Source organism: Dermochelys coriacea, chromosome 7 (genome assembly GCF_009764565.3).
Source record: "Dermochelys coriacea isolate rDerCor1 chromosome 7, rDerCor1.pri.v4, whole genome shotgun sequence".
NCBI classification, from domain to species: Eukaryota; Metazoa; Chordata; order Testudines; family Dermochelyidae; genus Dermochelys; species Dermochelys coriacea.
In genome coordinates this window covers 49,324,337-49,345,596 of record NC_050074.1, presented here as the reverse complement: position 1 = coordinate 49,345,596, position 21,260 = coordinate 49,324,337, and the positions used below count along the sequence as shown (strand labels likewise).

General features: G+C 54.0%; 1 protein-coding gene across 2 annotated transcripts in view; it reads left to right on the top strand.

Annotated features, from left to right (window-relative positions):
• Positions 1-21,260, top strand: part of SEMA3F (semaphorin 3F) — a 112,500-nt gene that overhangs the window by 48,546 nt on the left and 42,694 nt on the right. For both annotated transcript variants that reach the window (XM_038410676.2, XM_038410675.2), the window contains exon 3: positions 19,470-19,630. In XM_038410676.2, the coding sequence (XP_038266604.1) occupies positions 19,470-19,630 (161 nt within the window). The remainder of the gene's footprint in view (positions 1-19,469; positions 19,631-21,260) is intronic.

The following is a 21,260-nucleotide window of genomic DNA, read 5'->3' as shown; positions in this document are numbered from 1 at the left end:
ACGGGGCCAGGAGGCTAAATTTAGCTCTTGAGGAGAGACCTTGGGGGCAGGGTGGCCCTGGTTCCCTTTCCTGCCCTGCACAACATGGGAGAGAGTGGCCCAGCCATGCCTGGAACAAGAGGGGATTTCGGCCTCGTCCGTCCTGGAGCAACCCTATCTCTGCTGGCCTGAGCCAGGGGACGCCCCTCAGTTGCCATCTTGTTCTGCAGGGATGCGATGGGCCCGGCTGGGCCTACAGCATTTCCTCCGTTATCAGGCTTGGCGGCCACAGACAGGCGTTTCCATCCACAGTGGACAGAGCAGCCCAGTTTGCATCTGGGGTGCTGTGGCACACAGCGAGCAAGACATTCCACACAGCACAGTTTTGGCACCCAGAGCAGGTCTGTGTCCCGGGGCCATTCAGGGGCCCCTGAGTCGGGGTCGGGGTCCTGGCACTGGGGGAGCCAGAGTCTGTGGTGGAAGGACTGAGCCCCCACTTTTACAGCCCTGGTGCCTCATGGCAGCCCATAGGTGGGTGTCTGTACCCACATGAAACCAGCCCCAGAGTGCCCCTGCCAGAAGGGTACTACCCAGCCTTCATTGGGCTGCTGGATGCCCGTCTGCACAAGCGAGGCTACAGAGGAGAAACGCTCCCTGGCAGTTCAGTTGGGTGCATGCTGCCCCCTGTCACCCACTGGCATCAGGGCTGGTGGTGTCTTACAGATGAGCCGTTTGACTCGGGATAGGGGTCTGAGTGTGTGTAGCCCCCAGCTCCTGGGGCCATACCAGAGCACCACTTGGGGTGAGAGATCCCCAACAGGCAGGACTGGCACACACACAGCTGGCCCCGCCCCACCAGCCCCACACACAGAGGGCACACTGTGGACAGAGAGGATCACCCTGGGGGCAAGGAGGGGCAGATGCAAACCCTGGTATTCCTCACACTGCTCCCAAAGGCGAAGTGCCAGGGAGCCAGGCCCAGGCCAAAGATATTAAAATGCCTCTGGTTGGAGTCCAGACTCCTGGCCTTGGGATAGAGGGACCCTGTCCTCTGCTGGATCCCCCTCTCCAGGCAGTGGGGAACATCACCTTCCAGAGCTGGAGCACAGCTGCCTTGAGCCCCCTGCATTTCCCTGCCCGCCCAGGGAGGATCCCATGAGCTCCAAAACAATGTCAACAAACCTGCCACCCGCAAACAATCCATCACCCCAGGGCTGCAGCTTATTGAAAACAGATCCGACGGCCATAAACAATCCAGGCCCCAGCCCTGTCTTTGCTGTGCTTTTGTTTGCTGTCACAGGTTGGGTTTCCTTGGCCAGCTGTATTGAATAAACCCAACTCGAGTTCATCAATTATCCATCCAGACATGCATCTGCGGGTCCCCCGGGGAGCACACCAGCCCCACGAGCCAGCCTGCCGGAGGTCAGGAAAGGCACTCGTCCGCCTGAGCCCTTGGGAAAGCAAACAGGGAAGCCAACCGTCATGGCCAAAGGAGGCTGGTGAGCTCACATCCTGTGCCCGTGTTTCCTGCAGCGGAGGTGACCGTGGCACAGCCCAGAGAGGAAACGGCTGATGACTGCTCGAATCACAAAGGGAAGTGGCCAGCTGCTCCCCTGACTGTTCCTACCCATTTTCCAGCTCGTAATGACTCACTTGGGCACGCATGTCAGCCAAGGAGGCAAAAATCTGCCACTCCCTGCTTTGGGCGGACTATGGTCCCTGGGCTCCACATCACCCACCCGATCCTGCCTGCCCTTTGCTGGAGGAAGAAGGGATGAATCATTGGGAAGATGATGGACATGCTGCCAGCTGCTGTGTCTCCCTGGGCTGCACTCGGATGCTGAGCAGTGTCCAGGCTGGGCTGGGAGATGCCCAAGGAAACCCAGGGGCTTCAGGAAGTGGTGTTGGCAGTTCAGTAGGGTGCGTGCTGCCCCCTGTCACCCACTGGCATCGGGGCTGGTGGTGTCTTACAGATGAGCCATTTGACTTGGGGCACGGGTCTGAGTGTGTGTAGCCCCCAGCTTCTTGGGCCATGCCTGGGCTGCTAGGCACTCCGGGAGTAGGCACAAGAAATAATGATTGTTAATTACAAACTGCCTGGCACTTTCCAGCAGTGCCACTGGCTTTCCTGGTAACCACACTCTGACTCCTGAAATTTCCCCCACGATTGCAGCTACATTCAATCCTCTCCCTGCCTTTATGTCCCAAAACGGGTTGCTGGGATACGTGTGTACCCCTTTGAGTCCAAACCAGACTGGACCGTGTGTGGTCACACCCTCAGAATCTGCTTGGCATCCCCTTGGCATACCCCCATTGTCTCCCTCAGCGTCGGGTCCACTGGAGCACCAGGTGGGGGTTCTTTTATGCCCCTCCCGTGGCAGCATTAGCTCCTGGCCCCACATGCCTAGCTTTAAGGGCAGGGAACTGGACATCGAGAGCTGTAGATTTCCTTCCCAGACCCCACAAAGGCTGAGGTCAGTGGGGAGTGCCCAGAGCAGGTTGCTGCCCCAGCACAGTGCAGTCAGAGAGCAAGGAGAGTAGAATTTGGGCCTCAGGGAGGGCTGGGTAGGCTGGTCAGAGGGGCAGGAGAGTTGCCTTGGCCTCCCGCCAAGGGGAGACCTTAACCCCTCCGAGTGGTGCGGCTCCACGAGAACCTCCGACTGGAGGCCTCGGGGGGAGCCATTTTGAACCCTGGCACTTGGACATGGACAGGGTCTTCTGGCCAGGGGGTGCAGGACCCTGGGGGAGCTGTCACTGTCGGCTCCCCCAGTCATCTCCTCCTCATCTCCTGCACCTGTCCTGTGGGGGAGGTCACAGGAATTGGGGGGAGTCTCTGGATTCAAAACCTCTTCCTGTCCTGGCAGCAGGAAGAGCAACAGGAGCAGGCCTGAGAAGGCAGTGAGGAGCTGTCCAGGGGATTGGTGGAGAGGCCAGCAGTAGCTGGAGCGTCAGTGAGGAATTAGTGGGTGGTGATGAGTGGGTCAGGCTTGGGCCAGCCAAGCAGGTACATCCCCGAGCTGCTCCACGCACACCCTGACTGTCAGCCCCAGTCGGGGTGCCACCAGCCGGACCTACCGCTGGCCCCAGCCACCTGTAATTGGCTCCCGGCAGGACGCTGGAGGGGCTGCAGCCCTGCAGCCCTTCCCTAGGCCCCAGTGAGCACTGCCTTTTGGCTCTGTGGTTGGCGCGAATCCCATGGGCATCTGGAGAGGGGGCTATGCAGGCCGACAGCCTAGGGAGCAGGCGCTGTGTCAGAATGGCATGTTTGTGGGGCCTGAGGGACGTCCGGTGATTCTGTGCAACCTTGGAGGGGTCACCTCAACTGGCTGGGGCGCAGCTTCCTCCAGACAGGGCTGATAGCCCTGCACTGCCCTGCCCCGGGGTGTGTGGGGAAGGGGCCTGGCATCACGGTCCCCATGCTGGCTCTGCGGCTCTTGACTGGGGATCAACAGGCAGCCGGTCTCTATCCCAGTCCTGGGTGGGGACAGCATGCAAGGGGCTGGCCCTGTGGGATAGCGTGTAGCCAGCTAAGGGGCAGCACTAACCCCAGGCTCCTGGCCAAGGCGCCCCCAGTGGAAGGTCACAGGCTGTGTGTGGGGCGCTATGAATGCAGACGGAATTGCAGGCTAGCCCAGGAAACCAGACTGCAGCCCGAGCATGAGCAGCACTGGCACCTGTGTGGGTCAAACAAGCCTGTTAGCAAGGCATGCTGTGAGTTCTGAGCCCAGCCTAGTCCCCAGCCTGGCACCCTGCTGCAGCATGGGCCCAGTGATGCTGGGTCCGCAGGGGAGAGGCTAAGGAACCTGGATGCAGTGGGGGGGGGTCACTGGCAGGTCAGCGCCTGTCCCAGGGCAGGGAGGGAGCAAGGGGGGCTGGGCTGGGACAATAGCTTTGGTGGCAGGTGGTTCCCTACGGGTGTGCAGAACTTTGGCCATCCCGCTTGGCTGAGCGGGCCAGGGACTGGCAGAGCCAGCGGGTCAGGCTCACAGTCCCCATGGCTTGTGTTGGCAGCAACACACTGGACACGCAAGTGCCTTGCAGTGAACCCCCCCGCGATTTGTCCCGTTTCTGTTTGGTTTTGTTGTCGAAAGCTTGGAAAGTTGCTGTCTGTTGAATGAACGTACTGATGCAATAATTTCAGCCAACTCTGGTGTGTGGGTAGATCCCTGATCGGGGTTGTGGAAAGGGAAATGGAGAGGGAGGAAGAGCAGGTGTCAGAGGTGAGGACAGGTCTCCACAAACACACTGGCGAGGGGCATTTTGCACCCCTCTGACGTTGGTGTGGGAAAATTTGCATGGGCAAGCGCTCATGGAAAAAGGGTCACAAATACTCCTGCGTCTCCCCCATCAGCCAGGAGCCCCGGATCCCATCCTGTGAGCCAACACAGATCCATCCCACCCAACATGGATTATCCCCAGGAGCCCGCCATGGGTCTAACAGCCTGCTGAGAGCTGAAAGCACTGGCTAACCTGGAAGGCTTGGCGTGGCTTCTGTCTCTGCCTGCTGCTAACCACAGGCATGATCGTAGGTGGGACATCTCCACACATTTCTCACCCAGGTCTCAGAGCTGCCCTGCTCCCTAGGGCGAGCTGTGCCCCTCGTCTGCTGACACAGCACCCGTCCTGCCTGCCTGTGCCCAGTTCACACACATCACCCAGCTGGGACGCCCAAGTTAATGAAAAGCTGCCTTTGCCGAGGCCATTAGCACAGTGATAGGGGTGGCCCCCCATGCCCATTACTTTCCTGATGGTTTTGCTAATTTGAAGGGACAGTGCCCCTCATTTGAGCTGTCAGGCCCCGGTGCCTGGGGAGAGTATCGCCAGGGCTACCCCGATGAGGTGGAACAAGCTAATTCACTCTAATTGGTTCTCATCTAGAGCTAAGGGGTGGTTGCAGGGAGGGTGCCCCAGCCTCACGGAGTCAAATGGACACTTGAGTGTTTCCTTGTAGCTTTGATTATTGTTTATGTGCAAGCTGATTGCACCAGCCTGGTCTCGGTCCAGGACCCCACTGTGCCAGGCGCTGGACAGACACAGAGCAGAGCAGTCCCTGCTTTGGAGCCGGGGGGGTTAAATCACCTCTTGGAAGGTTCTTTTCTGTTTGACTCTCAAACACACACAGTCTATGTTCCTGCAAACACAAAACCACACACTTTCCCTACACACGCACACTCTGTTCCTACATACACAAACACATACACACACACACTGTTCCTATGCGTGCACACACACACACACTGTTCTTACACCCCCCACCTCCCCCCTACACACACTGTTTCTATGAGTCTCAAGCTTTGGTGTCAACTGTCTACTGGGAGAAGGACGTCAGCCCGGCTTCCCTCAGCCCTTCCCCAGGCCGCCCCAGTGTGAGAATCACCCTTTGCAGAGCCGGTAGGAGTTTTGCCCTATGCCAGAAATTCTGCAGAAAGTGTTAATTGGTAAGCTGTGCCCTGTTGCCTGTACTGCCTGAGGACCATGGGAGCAGTTCCCAACCTGGCCTGGGGGGCACCACCGAGGTGTGGTAGCTGGGAGAGCGGAGCTAGCTGCACAGAGCACAACAGGCTGGACTCAGCAAAGCTGCTCATTCTTCACCTTAATACCCAGTCCCACGGTCAGACCTTCCAAGGTATTCTGGTGCCTAGCTGCCCTAGAAATCAGTTCCTTTGGAGACCTGGCCTTAGTACGTTCAGTGGCCCCAGAAGGAGCTGGGTGGCAGCATGGGTCAGGTCCTGCTGTGCCCCGTGTGGCAAAGAAGGGTCAGGGCCAGGCTGCAGAGGGGAAAAGCAGAATTCGTTTCATGGCTGTGGGACACAGACAGACCCTGTGGTTCCCTCTGGCTTTTCAGAGGGAATTGGGGATCGCAGATTGGGGATCCAGGGCTCCCCATGGCCTAACCTGGACTTGGCAGTCATGGCAGGGACAGTGCACTAGGACAGGACAGAGGGCATGCCTTCTGGGAGCCAAGGGTGGTGGTGAGCGACTGATTGAGGTGTCACTCACTTCCCCTAACCAATGTCATTTGGGAGCACACTGGAGAATTGCTTTGCTTCCTTTCCTGCAGCTGGGGGAAGAGCAAAATAGACACGTCCCTGGGCTGGTTTGACATCCCATATGCGTGTATGTATGTGTGTGCGTCTGCACATGTGCATATCTTTGCGTGCATTTGTGTTTGTGAGTGATCACGTATGTGCATGCATGTGCACAGTGACCCTGCTCTCAAACACTTGTGAACTGTACACAAGAGCAGGTTTCAGACACACCCTAGGGCAGAAGATCTCGAAACAGAGGGTGTCTGGTCTGTTATGCCCAGCTACGGAGCTTGGTCCCATACCCCATCTCAGGGGACGGCTAAGCTGAGAGTGTCTTTTATAAGCTGACTTTTCTAGAGTCTTGTACAGTCTGTGTTGTCTGGGCTGTAGAAGGGTGCGGGGTACTGGGGCTGGCAGAGAGAGGGAGATGGAGGGATGGTACCAGAAAATATGTCCCAACTCCTACGACACTAGTGCACTGTGCTTTTAAGAGACGTGGTGGTGGTGCATGCATGCACACATACACACAGACTGGGAACACACGCACAGGCTGGGAACACACACATACAGAGGGTGGGAATGCACACATACACGCACCCCCACTAAGGCTGGGAACACACACACGCACACACGCACAGAGGGTGGGAGGCACACGCGCGCGCACTGAGGCTGGAAACATGCATGTGCACATGCGCACACGCACACAGAGGGTGGGAACGTGTGCACACATGCACTCACACCAAGGTTGGGAACACATATGCACCCACACGTGCACACAGGCTGGGCGGGTGAGAGGCTGCCTGGAAATGGGGTGTGGGCAGAGTGGTTCCGAGAGGCTGCAATGTGCTTTGAACTGTCCTGGTCTCCAGGCCCCAGGGATGTTAGTTGTGCTGAAGTCTCTGCTCTGCCCTGCCGCCCAGCCCCAGTGGGTCTCTGGATCCTCATGGGATGTCGCTGTCCAGGGCTCCCTTCCAATCCTGTGCCATGCACCTAGTCTGCACCGAATTCTGGGGAGTGGCTCTGACAGTCAGGTGCTGCCGTGCCAGGCTCTGGATATCCCAGGCCCACCATGAAGCTGCAAGCCGTGGGGCTGTGGCGGAGGGCTGGGAGCAGGGGACGCTGCAGGAACGTGCGGGGGGCAGCCAAGCCCCGTTCGCCTGTGGGGTAGCAGCAGCTGGGGAGGATGTTGGAGCAGCAAGCGCCATGCAACATAAACAGAGCTGGCCAAGGCCGCCGGCCCCCCTTCCCGCGTCTCCTACTTGGGCGATCGCTCAGCCCAGCTGGGAACCAGATGTGGGAGCCACCCACCAGCTCCCCTGCCAGATGTTTGTTTGGGAAGAGTGAGGGCAAAGGCATCTGCTCCCAACAAGGGACGCGCTGGGATATTGCAGTGGGCAGGGTGCCAGCCCCCTGCCATGGCCCCCCCTGCACCCATCCCACCAGGCATGGCCTGCTGTGGCAGCTGGGCAGGCAGCTCCCTGCAGCTCCCAGGTAGTGCATGGGGGCACTAGGGTCAGTGTGGGGGCCCCTCCAGAGAGCCGGGGTCAAAGCACGGGGCTCCCAAGGTGCAGCTGGGCCCGATCTGTGTCTAACATCCATTGGTACAGGCCTGCCCTGGATTTCCCGAGGGGTCTGGGGTGAATGGCCTTAGGGCTGGTCCGGAGCCCATTGCCCTCCTACATCCCCCTTGTGCCCTTTCACAGCTCAGCCTGTGTAGCTATATAGGTATAGTCAGTGCATTCATCAACCACTTAAGGATCTCCTGCCCGCTCCCCACAGCGCCCCCTGCTGAGGGAGGCTGGGGCCGGAGTAGCTAGGAGCTGCCCCCACAACCAGTGCTCCTGTACCTCTCTCCACAGCGCCCTCTGCTGGGAGAGGCTGGGACCAGAGTAGAGAAGACATCTGTCAAAAGAGTTTCTCTTTCTGGAGTGGCTTTGGAGGCATCCCTTGCACGCGGACATCCTTGGATGACCTTGAAAGGATTTGTTATTTCAGCCGTATCTGGCAGAGCTGGGATTGCAGCAACGCGGAGGAGAAATCCAAAGGGCACAGCTGGTTGCAGGCCTGCGACTGTGCTCCTGGATTCAGTGTTTGCAGGGAAGAGGAGACCTGGCTGGGAGGCAGGGGATTGAATCAAAACTCTTGGGATATCCTCCCCATTTGTGTGAGGCCAGTGCGGGGACCTGGGGGATTTCAGTGAATGATGCAAAAAGCTGGCTAGGATGGGAGCCGAGCGGGTGCCTGGCAGTGCCGTATGCCATCCCAGAACAGTCCCAGGAGCTCGGTTACTAAGACCTTGCAGAAGATGCACTCTGATCAGTGCATAAAGGGAACCGAGGTCCAGACCCTGTGCGAGCCCCATGCTATTTTGGGGTATGGGCGGAGCCGGGTTTGTGGTGGGGACGTCAGGGCTGGGACTTGGCAGAACCAAGCAGTGACAGAGCAGAATGAAGTACAAGTGTCCCTGTGACACAGGTTGGGTGTCCAACACTGACTCTGCCCATCATGCCATGGGCACTGCCAGGGTATGGCCTTGCGTGCCCAATTCCCAGCTGGCACTGGAGGGGCACTGCCAGAAGGAATTAGAGTAGTCGGGAGCTCCCCAAGAGCCAGGGCTCCTGCCCCCTCCCCACAGCACCCCCTGCTGGGCGAGGCTGGGGCTGGAGGGAGGGAGCTCACTCCATTCACGTCCTGGTTAGTGTTGATGAGGCACTGCTGGGAGGAATCCCCCATCTCCTGTGGAGTGTCAGGTGCCCTTGGTGAATGGAAGCATATGCCTTGTACTGATGAGCCAGCTGCAGTCTGCCCATGCTGCCCAGCTCCTGATGGGCATCCTGGGACACGCCCTGGCATCACTCCACGCCCCCAGCCAACGATCCAGGTGGCATCATTTCAGTGCCTGTCTAAGCACACCCCGCGTGCAGGTCTTTCCTAGCCCAGTGATGTTGCTTTTGACCCATGAATGTAATCTGGCCTGGGACTCTGCCACTCCCATCTGCTCCCTCCTGGGTGTGCCATGGCAGGAGGGGTGGGCTGGCTGGCTGGAAGGGAAAGAAGATAGGAAAGTCTGAGGGATGGATGAGAGGATGAATGGACCTGTGGACGGACAGCTGGCTTACTGACTGACTGGATGGATGGCCGGAGGGATGGATGGATGGACAGATGGAGGGATGGACGGATGGATGGATGAACAGACGGACAGAAGGAGGGATGGACAGAGGGACAGATAATGTAACCAGACTGAGTCCTGCTGTAGCACCAGTGACACTTTGTGCTTGCAAAAACCTGGCTCTTGCCCAAAGCATCTGTAGCACTCCTGACTTCCATCTGTCTGCCTCATTTAGCACGTGAATATTCATGACCCTCATTATACTCTCAGTCGTTTCTCCCACACTCAGGCTAAAAATAACTTTCCAAGGGGGAATATTTCCTTCCTAGAATATACAGCGCCTGCGCCCCTGGTTCATCGGCTCACAACATTGCATGCAGGGCCCATTAGACGCCAAGAGAAGCTCCCAGAGTGAGAGACCAACCTACCCCATGGGGACGTTACAGACCTACCCAGGTCGGCTCTTTGTCCTTTCAACCACTCACTCTCTTCTCATCCTTCTGCGCTTTCCTGCCCCTGGACCGGTTCTAGGACCTCTCGCAGCGCTCAGTGCGAGGTGGATCAAGAGAGTTTTTCAGTTTCAAGAGCCTGTGATTTCAGTGTGCTGGTGCTGATCAGAGATAAAAGGGCATGAGGGTCATTGCTGGGTCCCTCGAGGAATCCATCTCGAGAGGGAGGGAGGGAAAAAGAAAGAAAAAGAGAAAGAATGAACAAACAAACTAGCAAGCAGCATTCAGCCTAAATGGCCAAGGGTTGGAGCCATCTCTGGTGTCACTCCATTGAGGGCAGGAGATCTCAGGTGTGGCCTGGCTTTGGGAAGAGCTCTCCACCTATGAGGCGCCTGAGTAAGGGACAGATTTCCTCACACACTCCACACCCAGTAGCTCCTGCTGAGGCACCTCAGGGCAGGTTCTCAGGGTGCACCCAGCATGCTGAGCTCTCAGTCAGATCTGGTCCGATCTGGTCGCTCTATGCAGTTTGGACCCAGTACCTCCTTCCGGACCACTGCATTTCTGGCATTCGTCCTAGAAGGCCCCGCTCAGGTGGGGGAGAAATACAGAGGTGTGCACCTGGGACGCTTCTAAATTATGAAGAGGAAGTGAGAATGGCAGGATGGATGGGCTTTGCCAGCTCAGGCATTGGAGTAATTCTTGGCATGCAGCTTGTGGGATGACTGTGGGGGGCTCTTCCCAGGGACCCCCCCCATCCTGAGTGCAGTCAGCCAGAGCCCAAGAAGGGGGTCTCCCAGGTGCTGATAGGCTGGGGAGGAATCACTTAGAATGCATTTAGAATTGCCCATCCCCAGCAGCCAGCCAGGTAGGACTGGCACTCATGCATGGTGCTCAGCCCCTGGAGCGAGGAGTCCCCCTCAGTCCTGGCCAGCACCCATTGGCATGGAGCCATGGTTGCTGCCACAGCAGGCCCGGGGGGTTGATCTGCTGGCTGATGTATGAGTACGCCTTAACAAGATGCCTGGGGTATGGCCCACTCAGCGTTGTGTGGGTGGCATTGCTGGGGAACGGGGCTCTATGAGGAGTGCCGTGACGGTCAGGAGGCAGGGGAGTGCAAATCCCCTGTTAATATCTGTGCTGGCTCCATACAGGGAAGGGCAGCACGTTGTGGCCATCTGGGAGCTGGGGCCAGCAGGGCTTGGGGGTGACATGTGGCTCCAGGCGTCATTAAAGAGCCCATCACGCCACACCCCATAGGGGGTTTAATGCCTCTGTGGGGAGTGAGGGGACAGGGGGCTCGGTGCTGCTCATCCAGGGTGAGCGGAGGTGGCTGCAGTGGTATGAGGGTTTGCAGCCCTGGTGCCCACAGGGAGCAGGCAGGTGGATGCTCTGGTGTCTGGGCAGTGGGTGTAACCCTGGTGCCAGGCTCTGGGGCTTGTTTGCAGGCTGGTTGGGACAGCTCCTGGCAGAATGCAGAGTCCTGCTGCGGCTGATGGTGCACCTGGGCCTGCCTGGCACGGGAGCCCAGCCGGAGGGGGCCTTGGGGCTGGTCTGACCTGGAAAGTGGGCACAGATCTGCCTTTGGGGGAATCCTGCACCAGTAGCCTGGGCAGGAGCTAGCTGATTCCCTTGCATCCAGCGAGGCAGGTGTTGGGCAACCCCCTCCCCCTCCCAGCATGAGCAGCTTGGCTATTAGTGTGGCAAAAATAGCTTTGTCCTTGGCAGTGCTGGGACCTGGGGGATGGAGGTGTTCAGAGGCAAACCAGGGGCTCCCAACATTCCCCACACCTGCACTCCCTGGGGGACACATGCTGCAGACAGTGTCCTGAGCTGGGATTCTTAAATGAGTTTTCACTGTGCCACCCAGCCCTACCCCCTTGTGCCACTTAGCCCTATGCCACCCAACCCTGCCTCACTGTGTCACCCAGGCTCTGCCATCACTGGTGGGTGGATGGATGGGTGTGTATGTACAGGGATAGATGGATGAGTGTGTATGTACAGGGAGGGAGGGAGGGATGGATGATAATATTCTACATTTCCATGGGGCCGGCCAGAGTATTTGACTGCTTGGCTTTCTGCGTGAGGGCCCGGATCCTTATTCTGAGCCCAGGGCCTCACTGCGCCAGGCACTACACGTACACATGGCGAGAGAGTCCCTGCCCCCACGGGCTGCCAGTCTTAAATACGCACAGGCTGGGAGGCGGCACAGAGGGGGAAGGCAATTGCTGACTGCCAGGCACAGCTGGGCATAGACCCTAATGCTCTGCCTTATGACTCAGCTCCCCCGGGGGCACAGAATCCCCTTTCCCTGCAGCCCCCCTTCACTGACTGGCAGCTGTGGGCGCAGATGCCCATTGCATGCCCACATCCCGGCACAGCTCAGTCAGTCTGTCGTGATGGGATCTCCAGTATGACTGGACTCCCAAAAGGATTTGCAGGAAATGCCTCAGTGCCAGGGCCTCAGCCGCCCACCCCCCGCTGCACAACCTTGCTCCGCCGCCTGTGTGATAAGTTGGCAGGTCACTAGCGCCAGTAGCAAGCCCTGAATCTCTTGAGCCCAAGCAGCTCTGCCCATGGTGAGGCGCATAGCGCAGCATGTGAAGAGGTTGTCCCACTTTGCCAGGCATCACTCAGCCGTCTCTCAGGTCCCATGTGATCCAGGCGTCCTTAAAGGAGCATTTGGAAGGACACCATGGTCTCCACGGAAACCTCAGGGGCTAAAGGAAAAGGTGATGGTGACTCAGTAGGGGATCCTCTCCCCTCTGAGTTTGTGTGCCCCAGTGCAGTACTAGGGGGTGCTGTGCCACAGGGAGCAGGGTAGGTGGCTCAACAGGGGGTGCTCTCCAAGCCAGTGCTGGCCCCAATACCCTAGTGCGGTGCTAGAGGGCACCCTGCTGCAGTAAATGGGTGGTGGGGTGAGCAGGAGGGGGTGCGGTCCCCTCTGACCAGTGCTAACCCTAATACCCCAGGGAGGCTGAAATCCCCAGAGGATTGTTCTCTGTTCCCTGGGTGGTGTTGTGCGGGCTTGTAGACACGTCCCACTCAGAGGTGGTTGCCTTTCAGCGCTTGATGACGCGACCTGGGCTGGATGGACCTTTGGTCTGACCCAGTATGGCCATTCTTATGGCCTAGGTGTCTATAGGCATGACTGAAAGGGCTGGGATCTCTTGATGTGAAAGGCTCCATCAACGTGTCCAATGTTAGCCTTCAGGAGAGCGAACAGAGGTGGGGGAAGGGGGGATGGAGGTGCAAAGAGGGATGGGACAGAGACAGGGTGGGGGTGTCCAGATCTGTCCTATAGGATGGTGGCCAGCCTTAGTTTAAGGATGGTCAGTCTGAGGAGCGCATTAAACACAGGCCACATGGTGCCAAGGCCTAGGTCATTGTAATCCCCTGCCAGCCCTGTCCCTGCCAGACCCAGGGGTACCCAGGCCTGGATCATTGTTATCCCCTGCCAGCCCTGTCCCTGTCCAGCCCAATAATATCCGGGCCTGGGTCATTGTAGCCTCCTGCCAGCCCTCTCCTTGCCTGGCCTAGGGGTGCCGGGCCTGAGTAGAAGGGCTGCTTCATGCCCCTGGGTTGCTCGGGGGAAGATCAGTCCAGGACTGAGGAGGGAATACTGGAGGGTCCTTGCGTGTGTGTCGGGCGCTCAGAGGCTGGGGTCCCTGGTGTGTGGGTCAGGTGCTCACAGCCTGGCAGGGCCCTCGCCTGTGGGTCGGGCACTCAGAAACATGTAAATATTAATATTGTCCATAGTATAGAAATCTTGGCATTTAGCCATGAAAGCAATATGGTAGTGTGTCTCAGTCTTCCTTTTTATACAGCACATTAGGTTTGGAATGTCTTTTCCTCTGTGAAAAGTTCCAATATTGTTTACAGCCACTAACTGTGCAACATCCATATAACAAGGCCTTTTAACATAAAGTGTGTTCTCATGTATTCCTTTTAACATGTTCAAGGTTTTTTCCAAAAGATTAGGCACATTGTACACTTTTACAATTCTTGGTAATAGTAACACATTCGTTACAAAAATCACCATTCGCAATAACAAGACATTCATTGCAAGTGTCCATCTACAATCATGTTTGTCATGCCATACCTTTGGCTCAATACCATTGAGGTTTTGGCATTTTCGGGTTAGCCTGTGGCTTCCCTTTGGAAAATTAAGGTCTCTTTTTCCTCCATGTCCTGAAGGATTAAACCCTGATTTCTCTTGCTCAACAGAATTCACTGGCTGATTGGGTGTGCTCTCTGTGCTACCAGCTATTAGCAAGTCTTTCCTCCAGTGAGTCAAGTAATTTGCATCAACACAAACACTAGCTTTTAAATTCTCAGCCACTACCAATTTTAAGGCTGGACTCTGTCTGAAAGAGATACCATCCATTTTTACCAGCAAGTTAGAACCAAAGTTTTGTGGTCCTACCATTACCAACCTCTGCTTCCACAACATGGAATCAGATGTTAAGTCCACTGAGAGACTACAAGTCATATCCAAAGTGTCTAGAGATAGAGTATACCTTCCCTCCTCTGCATCCTCCAGAGATTAACTACACAGCTATCCTGCTCTGCAGACTCAGCTACCCAGTCTTCCCTCTGAACCCGAGACACAGACTGTTCACTTACAGAATCAGCATGGAGACATTCCTCTCTCAGCAACCTTGACTCTCCAACAAGCTGGCCACTTGGTTATCGGGCTGTTTAAATTCCTTAACAGCTTTTACTCCATCTGAGACCTTCTTAAAGCTATCCACACTGGATCTTTCAAAAGGAAAGTCAGTGGATCCATTCACAACAGAAAATTTCTGGCTGTTAGGAACTGAAACTTCCACACTCTTCAGGTACAGCAAACTGCTTGCACACATTACCATGAGGTTTCCTTTCCATAGGAGCTTCTCTAAGCAACAGTTCACCCCTCACAGAAATTCTGCCCTTACCCTCTTTACCTAGGGCTTGCTCTAAAGCAGTGGTTCCCAAACTGGGGTTTGTGAACCTCTGGGGGTTCATGAAATGTTACAGGGGGTTCTTGGGAAAAAAATTCCCTAATGGCTGTCCCTAGGAACCCCTGGACTTCCAAGAGCTAAGCAGATCAAAGCAAGCATATCTATCACACAGAGGAGATTTAAAGTTCAAGACTCCTTATAAGAAATAGAAAGGGAGGTGGATATTTTTTGCTGTTTTTAAAGTTAAATGGGCAACTAGTATTGTTTTTAAAATTATATGAAGAATAAGTTTAAGCTTTGTTGTAACGTGCGTTGTTTGCCTGGACTGCTCAAGACCTGAATGCTTCTGTAGGAGGAACTCTGAATTGGCTTCTTAAATACCTTCATGCTGTTTCACATCTGATACTCCTTGATGAAACATAGGAGCCTTGTCTTATAACTGGCTTATTCAAAGTGATATAAGCTATGAAAGTGAGATCTTGGAAGAGTGTTGCTGTTTTCATAACGTAATAAAAATACGGTAGTGATAAATCATAATAAATAGTGTGTAATAAGCATGTCATAAAAACAAATGTTATATTTCCAAGATCACTGCTTTTATAATTTATACTCAGGTAAAGGAGAAAATCCCTGGAAATATTCATTTTTAGGAGGGGGTTCGCAAGCCTTGACATTTTAGTGAAAGGGGTTCACAGGTTGTTAAAGTTTGGGAACCACTGCTCTAAAGGAACACGTTTCTGAGCAACAACAGACTCTTTCTGGATCTTACACCCAGGATCACCTCTGGCTCATCAGGCGGATTTCTACACAATTGCCTTTCAGGCAAAAACTGCTAGATTTCATAGTTAAAAGGTCAGAAGCATTCTCCTTCCCTTTGCCACACACAAGCTCAGGAATTTTTTCCTTCTTGTTACAAGTTTTCAAACTGTCAGTGGGTAACACAATTAAATCATCTTTATGCTCTCCTTGTGCCCTGGCTAGGATATCACCCTGATTAGACCAAGTTGCTGCATCCTTTTTCAACTACACATTAAGCAACAGGCAAAATACAAGCACCAGAATTGTCTGGTCTCTGGGATTTTGCTAAAACACTACTGGCTTGTCTACACTTACATTTTATAGCGCTCTAACTTGCTGGCTCGGGTGTGAAAAATCACCCCCATGAGAGCAGCAAGTCTGAACACTTTAAAGCGCTAGTGTAGACAGGCTCTGAGCGCTGGGAGCTAATCCCCTCATGTTACCAGGAGCACGGGAGCGTTCCTGTGGCAGCACTTTGAAGTTTCCAGTGTATACATACCCTAACTGGATGCAACCTAGTTACAATGCCATTCTCCCTAGCAGAAACAAACTTAGGACCATTCCCTTCCTGGGCTTTAGTTGAATTCAGAACCAACTCTGAGACAACTGCACTATTCTCAACCATCACAGTTTGAAAGGCATCTTCTGTCTGCTCCACTGACAAAGAACTGGAGACACATTCTCCTTTACCAGACACATAGCTTGGGTTCTTATTTTCCTTGTCCCAGCACACAGGGCTTGTCTCAGACAACTGCTTGGAGATAGGGTAGCTCCCTCCATAGACAAGTCATTACCCCCAACAGACACAGGCACATTTCCTTCACTGTCACAGTTCTCCACACAGGTTCCAGGTAAGGTATAGGGACACTCATCTTCCACTATCCTTGCCTTCCCACTGCTGACTAGACAAAGCCATCAGCTCACAAGGCTGCCTAGGTTCATCCAAACTTTCCTTACCAGGCACATTGCCACTCCCAACACATAAACTGCTGTTCTTTTCACTACACTGAGCTACTTCCAGCAAATCAGTTACCTTTTTCAGGTTCACTTTTACAAGCTGTACTTGCCAATAATTCATCACCCATCAAAAATCTACCCTCTCTTTCCTCAGTTAGGGCTTTAACCTGACCTTCCACTTTAATCTGCTCCCAAGAAACATTTTCCTGATCAGGGAGATCTTTCTGTGCTTGATCTAATTCCAGATTCACTTCTGAGACATTAGACAGATATTCAGAAACTTCATTCACACATAAACTGCTCTTTTCCTCAGACAAACATTTGGTGAAACCCTCCCCGGGCAAATCATTGCCCATAATAGACACAGGTTTAAGATCTTTCCTTTCCTGTGACTGGCTACCTGGACTGAACAAAGCTTTAACACCTTCCCCAATCAAAAGATCCTTAGGCAATAACTTCCTCACCTCAGCTATAACTTCATGCTTAGTACCATTCAATTAAAGGTGGATTCTGGCTAAAGGAACGCTTACAGTAAACTCATTCACACTTTGATTTGGTAAGTAGTCTTCCTCTTTGACAAGATCCGCTTTAACAAGAGTGATGTTAGAAGCCATAATTTGCCCTAAGCAGCTTTTACCATTGACTTTTACACCCTCTATGAATTTTTCATTACCACCGCCACACATAGCATTGGTACAATTTATGGGGTCTCTACTGAACTTACAGTAACAGCATTTACATAAAAGGTGTCAGTGTTGGGGTACATTTGGTTACACCCAGTCAACTGCTCAGAGTTATACAACATACTAACATTGTTAGAAACTGGACAGATTCTGTCCCCAGCTTTGCTACTGAGAGAAGCTGGCTTTCCATGATGATACAGTTCCTTTATTCTCTTTAGTTGGAGCTTACGTCTTTCCACTTTTGCCTTAGCTTCTAGTTCCTGCTATTGAATTTCTGCCAGTCTTTGTTCATGCTCAAGTTGCAATTTACTTGCTGCCTTTTGCATTCTAATTGCCTCTGCAACTTCTGTAGCATCAGGTAAGGGCTGTGTTCCTGCCTCCTGATCACAGGCCATTAACAGATCTCTCAGTCCTTGATTTGTAGTTTTCTTTTTAAAGCTTATCCCCTTTTCTGAACACAATCTTCCAGGGTTTTTTTTGGTCAAGGCCCTCATATGCTCTGTGCTCACCCATTGCAACTGCTCTTTAACCAACCAAACTCTCAATAACAAAATTCAAATGTGGATAGTGTGGGGTTCTGACCCAAAGCTTAATGGACCTGGTTCCTAGCATGGATCCTAGCACGACTACGCCACTGTAACAATGCTGGTTCTGGTGGGACCCAACTGAGAGTGTCAATTCAGGACAAATTGCTTAAAGCAGGGCAGTTACAGCCCAAAACTGGTGTTTTTCCACCTCTAAGGTAAACCAAAGGAGCCAGACAGAGAGGGCTTTGGTTTTACCCCACTGGCTAACCACAAGTCACACAAGCAATTTCCTTAGACACTCCAGTTTCCCAGTATCACCACCAGTGATGGGGATGAATGGTTATGAAAACCAATACCCCAGTAAAAGAAAAAAAGGTTCTCTCAATCCCAAAAGACCAAGCCTCAGACACAGGTCAATATACAAATCAGATCTTACCCACAAATCATGATGTTGTTAATCTTTTAGAATCTAAACTCTAAAGGTTTATTCATAAAAGGAAAAAGATATTGATGAGAGCAAGAATTAGTTAAATCAAATCAATTACATACAGTAACAGCAAAGTTCTTGGTTCAGGCTTGTAGTACTGATGGAATAAAATGCAGGTTCAAATCAAGTCTCTGGAGTACATCCACAGCTGGGATGGGTCATTCAGTCCTTTGTTTAGAGCTTCAATTTTTAGCAAACTCCCTCCAGAGGCAAGAAGCAGGATTGAAGACAAGATAGAAATGAGGTAGCTGCCTTTTATAGTCTCTTCCAGGTGTAAAAACACCTCTTTGTTCTTATTGTGGAAAATTACCACAAAATGGAGTTTGGAGTCTCATAGGCAAGTCACCTGTCCATGCATGATTTAGTTCTTTACAGGTGGCAGCTATTGCCCATATGCTATCTTGAACATCCCCAGGAAGACTTCTTATGTGGATTGGAGTCTTCCAAGGTCTATTGTCAGTTAAGTGTTTCTTGATTGGGCACTTAACTTGCAAATTCCTTTCTCAAGAAGAAAAGGAGTACTTGTGGCACCTTAGAGACTAACAAATTTATTAGAGCATAAGCTTTCGTGAGCTACAGCTGAAGTGAGTTTCTGACAGCCGCAATGCCGCAATGCTTATCTGCCCCGGGACAAAGCAAACCATTAGTATGGAATGCTGCTGTTGTGAGTGTGTGTGAGAGAGGGGGAGGAGACAGGAGGCAGGTCTGCTGCTGTCTGAATTTACAAGACAACATGCTAACACACTCTCAGCCCCCCAAAACACACTGTCTCTCCCCCCACATACACACAACACACTCCCTGTCACACTCCACAACCCTCCATTTGAAAAGCACGTTGCAGCCACTTGCACACTGGGATAGCTACCACAATGCACTGCTCTTTGTGGCATTGCAAGAGCTGCTAATTTGGCCACACCAGTGTGCTTGCAGGTGACAGTGTAAACACACGACAGCATTTTCCCTGCTGCAGTCTCAGAAGGTTGGTTTAACTCCCAGCGCTCTTCATCTGCAAGTGTAGCCAAGCAAGGCTACTTCAGAATTAAAACACATTGATATGCAAGTACATAGCCAATATTCATAACTTCAACTACAAAAATGATGCATGCATACAGATAGCATAATCATAATCAGCAAACCATAACCTTTCCATAGATACCTTACACGACAACCTTTGTACCATATTTGCTGCAAATATATAACAGTGGTTGCAACAATGATTTATATTGTCCCAGGTTATGTCAGTAATGTCACAGGCTGGCAGAGCCCTGGCATGTGAGTTGGGTGCTCAGAGCCTGGCAGGGGAGACTCTGGCACATGTGCCACAGTCCTATTGCAGCCCAAAGCTGTGGGGGTTTGAACCTTGCGGCTGCTGAGGCTGTGGTGGGCATCGTGGCCCTGTCTTGCAGGCTGGCTGATTCCAATCCATGGGGTCATTGCTCTCTTGGATCCCCCTGCACCCAGAGCCCTGCCAGGAGGAGCCTGACCCCCCTGTCTGTGTTTGCCCACAGAGCTGAAGGCCACTGGCACCGCTCACTTCTTCAACTTCCTGCTCAACTCCACGGACTACCGCATCCTGTTGAAGGACGAGGACCATGACCGCATGTACGTGGGCAGCAAGGACTACATCCTCTCGCTGGACCTGCACGACATCAACCGGGAGCCCCTCATCGTAAGAACCCTTCTGACCTGCCCCGGCCTGGGGGACCACTAGGGATGCAGGGCTGGAGAAGTGGGGCAGGAGGGGGAAGAATGCTAGGGCCCTGGGTGGAGTGAAATGAGTTGGTAGCCACCATCCATCCCCCGCTTTGCCTGGCTCCACCTTGTATTGAGTCATTGCTGGGGGGAGACCAGGACCCTAGAACGCGAGACCCTTGCTGGGGACTGTCCAGTTCTAGTGTGCACTTCCCCCAGGACCTTGGCAGGCTGGGAAGCTGAGAGCCAGTCAGGGCCCTTTGCTGACCAATTTAGGAAGCTCCAGCTGTTTAATTGATCCCAGAGAAGGTTGATCCTGGGTGATGGGAGCCTGCGTGGGGAGGATAAATCCGGTAGCAGAGGGTCTTGGGCCTAGCAGACAAAGGCAGAACCCGCCCAATGGCTGGGAGCTGAAGCCAGAGAAACACATGCTAGGAATAAGGTACAAATTTCTCTAGGTTGGGGTTCAAAGCTGGCCCATGCCAGTGGTGACCGTCTCAATCCTATGGCCTTTCCTGGCTCTTTAGGGACAGGGAAATGGGCTCCTGTCTCAGTCTGGGTCTCCCTAAAGCCCCCTGACCCAGTGCTCTTTCTGGTGTCTCAGCAGAGAGGCTGAGGGTTAAATGGAGACTTTCCCCATGGGCTGGCTCTGCAGGAGCTCTCTGAAGATTCCCCATTGGCGCTAGCGAGAGTGGAAGCACTAGAGCAGACGGGGCTCCGGTGCCTGTGTTCCTGCACTGGCTAATCCTGCTCTGAGAGCAGATGAGCCACCCAGTAAAAACATTAGCCTCCATAGGCAGCCTGAGTACTCCAGTGCGGCGGTGGGAGATGGGCAGGAAAACCTCCGAACTGAGGAGGCCCCCATGGGGATGCTCTCACTGAGCTGCCAGCCAGGCACCTCTGACCAGCACCAGCGTCACCTCCAGCACGCCCACACACAGCCATTAGGGTTGCCAATTTTCTAATTGCACAAAACCGAACACCCTTGCCCCTACCCCTTCCCCAAGGCCTTCTCTGAGGCCCTGCCCCCACTCACTCCAGCCCCCATCTTCCCACCCATCGCTCGCTCTCCCCCATCCTCACTCCTTTCACTGAGCTGAGGCAGGGTGCGGGAGGGGGCTCAGGGCTGGGGTAGGTTGTGGGGTGTGGGAGGGGATGTGGGCTCTGGGAGGGAGTTTGGGTGTGAGAGGGCATTCCAACCTGGGGCAGGAGGTTGCGGTGCAGGTGGGGGTATGGAGTCTGGGAGGAAGTTTGGGTGCGGAAAGGGGTTCCGACCAGGTGCAGTGGTTGTGGTGCAGGACAGGGATCGCTCCGTCTGGGCAGCGCTTACCTCAGACGGCTCCCAGTAGGTGGCACAGCAGGGCTAAAGCAGGCTCCCTGCCTGCCTGCCTGCCCTGGCTCCGCGCAACTGCCAGCATGTCTGGATGCTAGGCAGAGGCATGGCCAGGCAGCTCTGCGTGGTGCACGCTCCCCAGGCCCCCACAGCTCCCATTGGCTGCGGTTCCTGGCCAATGGGAGCTGCGGAACCGGTGTTGGGGACGGGGCAGAACTTGGAGCTTCCCTGATCGCTCCTGTGCCTAGGGGCCACAGGTATAATGGCCCAGTCA